At 38.7% G+C, this 10,895-nt stretch overlaps 1 protein-coding gene across 1 annotated transcript; it reads right to left on the bottom strand.

Moving 5' to 3' along the window:
- Positions 1 to 473: 473 nt before the first annotated feature.
- On the bottom strand, positions 474 to 2,324 carry MC4R (melanocortin 4 receptor). Its single transcript, XM_025886749.2, has one exon. It carries the CDS (start codon positions 1,922 to 1,924, stop codon positions 926 to 928), a length of 999 nt encoding a protein of 332 aa, XP_025742534.1. The 5' UTR covers positions 1,925 to 2,324; the 3' UTR covers positions 474 to 925.
- Between the last annotated feature and the right edge of the window lie 8,571 nt (positions 2,325 to 10,895).

Raw genomic sequence — 10,895 nt, 5'->3', positions numbered from 1 at the left:
CTCTGCTGAGTGTGTAGTTCTTTAGAGATCGGAAGCCGGATCTCTCAGGGCAGCACCCCCTTTTCTGAGCATTTCAGCAGATGCTGGGTCCCTGGCTAAAGGAATGAAAAGACCTTATTCTCTGATTTTATTAATGATGGTTGGAAATAGTTTCGTATCAGGAAGTTCAGCTTGACATGTTAACTTAAATTGTCCAGAATGCTTTAATTCCTATAACTACTATCTCCCTCTACCACACACTGAATTGCCTTTGTGGAATATCAGAGTGTTTGCATGGGAAAATTAATCTCTTTGTCTTTGAGAGACAGACATAGTTTTATGGTTCAGAATCTTGGAGGTTTGTTTTTTGTTTTTTGGGTTTTTTTTAGCTGTTTTTCTCTCAACAGGAGCTTCATTTCTATGTCTGCACAGGGAGAATGAACACATTTTATTACTTAAGATTTCAGTTCATTGTTTTAATGAACAAGCATCTATTCATCAGTATTTCCCCCCAAATGCTACAATCAAATCTCTACATTTCAGTGTTATATAGTGTAATATAAGAAGCCACTTATTAGCATATATTTAATGATTCTGTGATTTCTATGTTCCTAAAACAAGCAAAGCGTCAAATCCTTGTGAATAACAAGAAACATTGTTATGCTTTTAATAAGAGCTTTTTCCTTGTCTATCAATTCATAGTGCCTAACAACCTGTAAATGCATAAACACTGTACAGCCAAAAAGTAGCATGACATTAGAAATGTACAGAGACTGGGCATTTTTTTCCATATCAAAACATCATAAACTTAAATTTACACAATAGATAGTCTCAACTCATGCCTTACACAGAAGAAGAAGCTGTTGTTGAAACACGCTGTTCAGGTTGTTTGAAGAAGAATGTAGAAGTCTCATATGCATGTTTTTAGTATCTCCTCTGTCCCCATTTAATATCTGCCAGACAAATCACAGAGACCGCCTAGGGGATAGCAACAGATGATCTCTTTGAAGGTTTTTCTCAGTTCTTGGCTCCGGAGTGCATAAATTAGAGGGTCGATAATGGAATTACACATGATCAGGATGAGATACAAGTTAAAGTGAGACATGAAACACACACAGTATGGATTCTGGGGACAAGAGATGTAGAATATTAAGTGCAGGAAGAATGGCGCCCAGCAGACAACAAAGACACCGATCAATATGGTCAAGGTAATCGCGCCCTTCATGTTGGCGCCTTGGCGGACGGTGCCAGTGCCCGGGAGGACAGCGATTCTCTTAATGTGCAGTCTGGCCATGAGGAACATGTGGACATAGAGAGAAGCCATGAGGGCCAGCATGGTGAAGAACATGGTGATGAGGCAGATGATAACAGCACTACTGTCCGAGTAAATGATGAACAGAACGCCTGAAACCGTGCAAGCTGCCCAGATACAACTTATGATGACCCCAACCCGCCTAACCGTCATGATGTTATGGTACTGGAGAGCGTAAAAGATAGTAAAGTACCTGTCCACCGCAATTGAAAGCAGGCTGCAAATCGATGCAAGCAAGGAGCTACAAATCACCGAGTCAATGACATTATCAATATTCACTGTGAAACTCTGTGCGTCTGTATCAGTACTGTTTAACAGGGTGATGACAATGGTTTCTGAGCCGTTTGAAACGCTCACCAACATGTCAGCCACAGCCAGGCTACAGATGAAAAAGTACATGGGTGAATGCAGATTCTTGTTCTTGGCTATTGCCACAATCACCAGAATATTCTCCAACAAGCTTATGACCCCCAGAGTCACAAACACCTCAGGAGAGACAAAGAGTTGCTCATAGCACCCTCCATCAGAGTAGCCTTTTCCAAGGGACTCACTGGCATTGGCATGCTGTCGGTAGGTGCTGAGGTTCCAGAAGTGGAGAGAAGTGTGCATCCCATGGTGGATAGTGGAGTTCATCCTGCACCAAGTGGATGCAGATCCCCACGGCACTGATTCGATCTCTTGGGTCAGCTAGCCTCAGTGATTTTGTCCACGTCTTTGTCGATCCGAAAGTTCTGAGGCTAAAACTGGCATGCCAGTTGTAAGTAACTGTCACATGCTCCAAAGGCTGGAGATGGAGATTTTCCTGTCTTCCAGGTGCAGCTCTGATCCCCTTCACTTTAAGAGCTTAGGCTTCCGAAATGCACATTCTCCGTTCAAAGAGTTTGTTCTTTGCTTTTTTGTCCTCACTCCCACCTTAACTTTTCGTCTTAGGCATTCAGTCAGGTCTTTTCAAAATAATTCTCCTAGTAGCTTCTGTGCCCCTGGGACCCAAATCTGTGGGCACGTGTTCAGGTCAGCTGTTAGTTCCCAGCCTGAAGCGTTGCTTTGAGTGTTAGTTGCTGCTGCTGATTTTATGGTGTGTGAAGGAAAAAAAATGTTCAGAGTGGCTCCTCCTCCGCTTCCTCCTGACCAATCCAAATGCGCTGGATGTCTGTGAGACACGGGTGGTGTTCCAGAGATACAAATTGCAGGGCAACACCGATTCAGATGCAGAAGCATGTGGAACTGGGAAGCTAGCAGGATGAGAGAGACTGGATTTTCCTTGTCAAGTTTTCAAGGGAAACAACTTGGTCCCTAGAGGCTATTCTTTGATATCACTACAAGCCAGGCAGCCCAGGTTTATTACTGCTTCAGAAAGAGAGGTGTGTGTGTGTGTGTGTGTGTGTGTGTGTGTGCACGCGTGCGTGAATGTGTGCGTGTGCGTGTATGTTCCTGAAATAGATACACTGCCTTTTTGGTGAGGATATTGAATTTGTTTACTCTCAGTTGCTTTGAATTAAGAATCCAGGAAATAATGCTCCAATTTAAAATACCTGAAACACAGGGAGAATATTTGATAATACAGGTACACTGTGCTCTGAATGGGAGAACTGATGTAAATAGCTAGAGCTTATCAAAGGGTTCAAGACGGGGTTCATTTTTTATGCACTAATATCTGATATTTCTCCATTGCAGAGTTTCTGTTATCATGGCTGGGGAAGTTTTATTTTCATTCATGATATTTAATAACACCAGATGGTGTTAATATAAACTGTATTTACTCTGAACTCAAAAAGAAAAAGATCAATAAATAAGCAAAACCCAGTTTTTAAGCTATAGTGAGATGTGACTGATATAACAAAATATTACACATGTTTAATGTATACATTTTAATGAGTTTGGACATGTGCCTCTACCCATGATACTATCGTCACAGTCAAGGTCCTAAACATATTCACCACCTCCAGAATTTTCCTTGTGCCCTTGTGTGTGTGTGTTTTGTTTGTCTGTTTTATTTGTTTTGTGGTAAGAACACTTAATGTGAGATCTATACTCTTAATGTATTTTAAAGTGTATGGTACCATATTATTAACTATAGGCACCATGTTGTGCAGTAGACAACTAGAACTTACTCTTCTAGCATAACTGAAGCTTTATACCCATGGGGCAACAGTTCTTTTTTTTAAATTTTTTATTGTTATGTTAATCACCATACATTACATCATTAGTTTTTGATGTAGTGTTCCATGATTCACTGTTTGTGCATAACACCCAGTGCTCCACGCAGAATGTGCCCTCTTTAATACCCATCGCCAGGCTAACCCATCCCCCACCCTGGGCAGCAGTTCTTGACCATGGTCTTAGCAATGATTTCTTGGATTTAACTCCAAAATTTTAGGCAACAAAACCAACAATAGGCAGGTGGGATTACGTCAAACTAAAAAGCTTCTGAACAGCAAAGGAAACATCAACAGAGTGAAAAGAGAGCCTACAGAATGGGAGAAAGTGTTTGCAAACCTTCTATCTGATAGAGGTTAATATTCAAAATTTGTAAGAATCTCTTACAACTGAATAGCAAAAAACTAAAAACAAAAACCAGCTAACCAACCAAACAAAAACAACTCTTTAAAAATGGGCAAAGACAGAATCACACCTATAAATACAGAAAACAAACTGATGGTTGCCAGAGGGAAGGGGGAAGGAAAAAGGGTAAAATGGGTGAAGGGGAGTGGGAGATAATAGGCTTTCAGTTATGGAATGAATAAGTGGTGGGGATGAAAGGCACAGTCTAGAGAATATAGTCAGTGATACTATAACAGCGTTGTGTGGGCACAGATGGCAGCTACACTTGTGGTGAGCAGAGCATAACATAGAGAGATGCTGAATCACTTGTACATCTGAAACGAATATAACATTGTGCATCAACTGTACTCAAATTTTAAAAATAAAATAAAAATGGGCAAAGGCCTTGAATAGACATTTGTCCAAAGAAGATATACAAATGGCCCCCAGGTATATGAAAAGGTGCTCAACAATTTAATTATCAGGAAAATGCCGATCAAAACCACAGCGAGATATCACCTCACCCCTGTTAGGATGGCTACCATCAAAAAACAAAACAAAACAAAAAAACCCCAAAAGATAACAGATGTTGGTGAGGATGTGAAGAAATTGGAAACTTTTTTTTTTTAACAGCGATCTACCCCTGTAACTGAAAGTTTTGTCAATTAAATGCACACGTAACTTAGCAACTTCACTTCTAGCCGAGACCAGTAAATGCTAGTTATTAAGAGTTTCTGAATGTTTTGTTTAAGCTAAGTTTGAAAGATGCTGGCCAAGTTACAAATTAATTAAGCTTCAGGTTATAAAATTTTATATAATGTCCTTTTCTTGCTGTGACTATTGTTGGTTTTAGCTCTGTATGGTTCGTGGCTACTGATAATAGGGAAAATAAGAAAGAATTATTCCAGGGTTCATTTGAAGTTCTCAGTTATTTAGGTAAGGGCTTTATCTTCTGTCCGTTTTGCAGCCGAGAAAATGCTATGTATCATTCCTGAGTACTGAGCTAAATCAGTATCTTCCGGCCATCCCTAGAATTCAGCGGGGTCTTGTGACTGAATTTTAGCTAATGCAATATGGATAGAAGTGATGCACATTAATGCTAGCTCCCCTATGATCCTACACACTTTTTTTTTTATCATTGATATATAGCTGCAGAATGTCTGTGGCGTCTCATATTGTAGATGGCAGAACTACATCATGGAGGGAGCCTACCTAGGTCTCTGAATAACTGCACAAAGCAGAACTCACTTCTCCAATTCCCCCCACAACCTAGCCCACCAACTATTGGGAACTGTGATTTGAATAAGCAATAAATATCACCGTTGTTAAGCTGCTGCAATATTGGTGTTATCTATTACAACAGCTAGCATTAATTACCTTGACTTTAAGACTTTTTATTGGAGCTGTTTATAAGGAACAAACCCAAATTACATGGAAATCATTTCTTTCATTTGTTTTGGATTTATGTGAAGAGTGAATTACCTAATAAGCATCAGATAGTCAACTCTGTATAATCTTTTTCCTGAGTCAGCTCTTGATTTTGTGCTACTTACTTCTGCTAGTGGCATCACTGTTCCATTTGCTTGGCTTAAAATTCAGAATAGCTTTGATTTGTCCATCTTTCTCAAAAATCACCATGTGCAATCACTTGTAAAATACCTTCCATTCCATCAATGTGTCTGACTCCTCTTTTTCTCTTTACCAAACTCACTTCTCACTGTTTGCCTTCACGGAAGGCATGTGTCAAACCTACATGCTAGGTGACACCCACATTAGCGATTTTCCCATGAGTTTACTCTACTCCCACTGCATGGAATGCTCTTCCCCTATATTTGTAAATGCACAGTCCTTACTTTGTAAAACTTAATTATATGTATTGTGTAATTTATATAGAATTATATAATAGCTAAAAATTAGTGATCAAAAACAAAACCCACTTTCAGCTTTTTTTTTTTTAAGATTTTGTTTATTTGAGAGAGAAAAAGAGTGAGCAGGGAGAGCAGCAGAGGGGGAGGAAGAGGGAGAGAGAATCTGAAGCAGACTCCATGCTGAGCGCAGAGCCCCAACACGGGGCTCGGTGTCATGACTGTGAGCTCACTACCTGAGCTGAAATCAAGAGTTGGATACTTAACCGCTTGAGCCAACCAGGAGCCCCTCTTTTAGCTTTTTACAAAAAAAAAAAAATTATTTAGAGACCATGATCACACTGAAATCTCAGAAAAAACTATATACAGTTAATATCTCAAATTTAATTATTTGGTGCATATTTATAAAACCTTGATTGTATGGTAAATCATGCTGAAAGATGACATTTTGTCACCTCCAAGGAGGCATTTTAATTGCCAGCCATAGTTTCATTCTCTATGAGCCAGAAGAAATACAGCCAGCAATGTAAGAAACATTAATGGTGTTTTTGAAAATTTATTGCAGAGTTCTTCTTTTAATACACACAAAATTGAGTTAGATCATAATAGATTTCTATTATGAGTGAAATCCTTGTTTTATATTTACTAACAATAAATATGAAACATTACCAAAGAGAAGTATTTATCAAACTGTGCTAGATGGACTACCATTTTTAGGAGACGTTAATGTTTTTTCCACTGCAAAACGAAAGGAAAGATTCCAAGGTCAAGTAATTTTGGAAAATACTGCAAACTCACCGCCTTCTTGAAGTTTCAGAATTTACTTTAGCATATAAAGTTTATGAAATTTCTTACTAGAGAAAAATTCAACACAGCTTAGTCCACTTCTTTTCTCAACTTATTTGAATGTAGAACCTACCTTCTTCCACTTTTATTTTTCAAGTACCTATTATACTCAATTCAGCTATCATGCTCATTTTGAAAACGCATATTTGCCCTAAACTCAACTGATGTATCAGGGAACATTTTGAGCACAACACAAATTTTTGTTTTTGCACTGTTTATACAGCGGAAACAATAGGTGAATATGGCATACTGTATCTTGGGCATATGCAACACGGGGCACATGCAACACACACACTCAAATATTTACCACTGCCTCAGCTCACTGCATACGTGATGAAGCACAACACTCCTCACATAGTATTAGTTTCTTGTGAGATTTCCAATAATCCCTCTACCACTTTGAAATAACTCATGAGCTGTAACCCTTTTGAATCTCACTTCCTCAAGGGAACTGCAGGTCTTTTTCTCGGTAAAGCTCCATATTTCTTGTAGGCTTATGTATTTCTAACGTGTAAAACTGCTCTGCTCTTTTTACTAGGTTCCTCTCTCTCTCTTCTATCTAATGTATCCCTGATGAAGTTTATGCGTGTTGTGTATCTAACCGCATTTTTTCCCATAAACCCTAGTTGTTGTTTTGTAGGATTTTGCACAGCACTCTGAGTTTTAGATTACATATATCACATTACAGCGGAGCTAAGTGTAGCATGAATTCTGAGCACAGGGTGATGTATGGAAGTGTTGAACCACAATATTGTACACCTGAAACCAAATATTATACTGTATGTTAACTAACTGGAATTTAAATAAAAACTTAAAAAAAGTAAATGTAACGTGTTGGAATATACAGTTTGGGAAACATTCTCATAGAACAAATTATTCTGATTACAAAATTCATATTTAAAAGTGTTTGTTACCATATGTACCATGAAATGGAATCTTTATTTATAATAACATATCTCTTATGTCTATTGGCTGATGTATATACGTCTTCCAGATTATGTAACTGCTTTCTGTACATAGAATGTCCTAGTAAAATCAGTATACAATTTTTATACTATAGATAGATAGATGTTATTATTTTAGGGAATAGAGTGTACAAGAATAACTGAATACTTAATGTGAACATTTTATTGCCTGTTATAAAATAAAAAACAATCTTTTTTAGATTATTATATTTATCATGTATTTTCAGAGTTCTATGAATATTACATGGACTGAAATACATTTTTTGGTTGAAATCTGTGTTCTTTATTGTTTATTATTATTATTTAAAGATTTATTTATTTATTTTAGAGAGAGAGAGAGAGCAGTGGGGAGGGCAGAGGCAGAGGGAGAGGGAGAGTTGCAAGCAGACTCCTCGATGAGGGTGGAGCCCATCGCAGGGCTCGATCTCACGACCCTGAGATCATGACCTGAGCTGAAACCAAGAGTCAGACGCTTAACCAACTGCACCACTCAGGTGCCCCTGTTTATTATTATTTTTAACAGAAAACAAGTGTAGTTTTCTATTGCGTCAATATAAATATATCAGTTTCCAAACCTTTCAAAATTAGACAACACTAAAATAATATAATAACTTTCATTAAAATACTTTTACTCCTAACAAAATATTATTAAAATGTTTTTCTTTATAAAACTGATACTATGAAACATAAATTTGTCTCAAAATAGTAGAAATTTTTCTTTTAAAAAAATCACTCTCATTTGGCTGATAGCAATAGCCTCTGTATTGTTTTCCTGCCTTTATCTTAAACCTCTTTCCAGTTTGCTTAATTTGCTTCCTTCTAGCAACCAGTGTTTTACTGAGCACCTACAGTTTTCCAAATGTAGAGGTAAATAAGGCATGGGACCTGCCATCTAGGGACTTTGGTGGAGATATAATCTAAATGGGTAGACTTAATTGTAAGCTAATAATTCCTACGTATTGTGACCAGCGGTATATTGATAGTAATTAGTAGAAATAATCTGTGCTTGGGTTGGTCTTGTTCATTGGAGGTGTTTTATTGAGATGAGAATTAGAGGAAGATAGGATTTAGCTGGGTGAAATTTTAGTGGAGAGGGCAAGAATTCTAGGTAGATGGAGTAATTTCTGCAAAATCAGGAAGTGAGAAATAATATTGCACATTTGGGGAACGGCAAATACTTTGGCATGGCCAGAGCACACAAAGGTGAGGCACAGAAATGAGTCTGGAGATGTCATCTGGGGCTTTGCCTGTCACACCCAGGGATTAGGACTTTATTTCCTTAGCCTCTATGATGATACTTACAAATCTTAAATGAATCCCCCATCACCTTCAGGTTAAAGAGTTTCAAGACTGAAGGAATAACATAATAAAATTTGGGAATAGTTCAGAGTGGAAGTATGAAGTGTAAAGGTGGGGGGTTAAGATAATACTGGATACTACTAAGATGCTATTACAGAAGCTCAAGGAAGAGTCTGTGAAGACCTGAGGCAAGCCAGTAACAGTTTTAGGGCAGATAAAACTACTCTGATCAGTCATGAATGGAATGAGGACAAGCAAGAAATCTTTAATGCCCTCCATTTTTCGGCTCCAGTGAATAGCTGGGCGTGGGTGCCATTAATCTGGTTGGTAGGTGGATTGGCTCTCTCGATTTCCATTTGAGCCTCCTTCAGTTTAGAGTTCAGAAAGCTGAAATCTGTATTGCCCAGTCCCTTTGTCATCTGCATTCTATATGTGAATTAGTTTTTCCTGGTTAGATATATTCATAAGAGATTTGGAAAGCATAAATGAGACAAAAATCACCTTCCCAGAGCCCTAGCAGGATCTGACGGAGGTGAATTTTGGCATCAGGTGGCAGGTCACCCCCTTTGTGAATCAGGGAGAGCAGGAGAAGCAACTATCTCCTGATCTATGGATCGCAGCTCCAGTGGTGTGAAATTGGAAGGAAGTAGAATGGTGGAGGGTCCATGGCCATTTCAAAATTTTTGTGAGCACCTTTTTCCTGTATTAAGTCCCCATCTAGCTGATATACTGAGAGTGTGTCTGTTTTCCACACTGAATTAGGATTGTTCTACCTGGTTAAGGAATAATGAAGAAGGAATCCTCTTATGAGACAAAATTTACAATTTAGTTGTTAAAATTTTGAATTTGAAATGCTTTTGAGACATCTAAATGGAGATACCCAATTAGCAAAGATGAGTATGGAGCCCAGAAGAATAATTTAGCTATAGAGACACAGATTTTGGCTGCAGTAGATACAGGCTGTACTGGAAGCTGTCGGCTTCCACCAGGAACGAGGAACAGAATCACAGGGAACACATGTACTTATGAGGTAAATGTAAGAAATGCAGGCAAAAGAGACTGTTAGTCTGGGTCTTCTGGGAAGAGGGTACCAAGGTAGGACTAAATGTGTAGATTTTACTGAGCAATGACTGAGAGGGAAAAGAAAATGGGGAGAGAGCCAGAAAAAGCTGTCCAATCACAATGCAAGCCTGACCTTGAGTGAGGAGAGAGGGAAGAAGGGCTGGGTGAAAGCATCTGCTATGAAGTCTGAGGAAGGTTGGCAAGACCTACTGGGTAACCCTCACGCTGCCCTTCAGAAGTGTCCCATGTCTCCCAGTCGTGAGCCTGATTTAGTGTCCCTGCCGTGCACAGTTATTGGCAGAAAGCAGCCTGCGAGAAGCGTGATCTTGGAGTAAATGTGGCAGTGGATTTTGGAGGGCAGTTGCTGGGGCCCGTGGTCAGGTAAGCTCCCTATAGTTGGAGGTCTTGCAGGTATGCTCTTGTGGCTGCCATGGAGCCTGAAGAGTCGCCGCAGTGGCAGAAGGAGGCCCAGGGGAGAGTCACTGGACTATCAAAAAATAATGGGTTTAAAGGAGAGAAAGTGGCCACAGGTGCAAAGCCAGCAGAGCCATCCAGTGAGATCAGGATTTGTTCTTTTATTTTTTTTCTGAAATAGTGTATTTCTTTTTGGACTCTGTTTTATTCACATATCTTTACTGATCAAAAAATATGACATGAAAACATAAACATATAATTCCTATCAGATCAGTTAATTCTCAGTAATTCTAAGAATACTTTCAAATAACATACGGCTAATTAGGTCAATCATAGTAACTTTGTGTGTATGTGTAAACATTTTTAAGCGTATGTGGCAATTTCCTCTCTGTAAGGTTGCAATAGTAATTTCAAAGGTTACTGTGTGAAATAAGTGATTTAACATATATGACTAATGTCTTGCCCAGAGTAAATGCTATATAAGCATTAGTTATATTTATTTCACATTTTTCCAACTTAAGATTTTTGCGGCTCTTTCGTCTACCTGGGGATTGTATAGTCTGCAGAATGCACCATTTTTGCACACTGATCATGCTTTCAGTTTTTAAAGAC

This window comes from Callorhinus ursinus, unplaced genomic scaffold (assembly GCF_003265705.2).
Source record: "Callorhinus ursinus isolate GAN/ISIS: 27379988/994484 unplaced genomic scaffold, GSC_fseal_2.0 scaffold11, whole genome shotgun sequence".
NCBI classification, from domain to species: domain Eukaryota; kingdom Metazoa; phylum Chordata; class Mammalia; order Carnivora; family Otariidae; genus Callorhinus; species Callorhinus ursinus.
This window is presented reverse-complemented; position numbering and strand designations above follow the sequence as displayed.

Bases quoted from the DNA above. Each gene is read 5' to 3' on its own strand.
- MC4R (XM_025886749.2), bottom strand. From the start codon at position 1,924: ATGAACTCCACTATCCACCATGGGATGCACACTTCTCTCCACTTCTGG.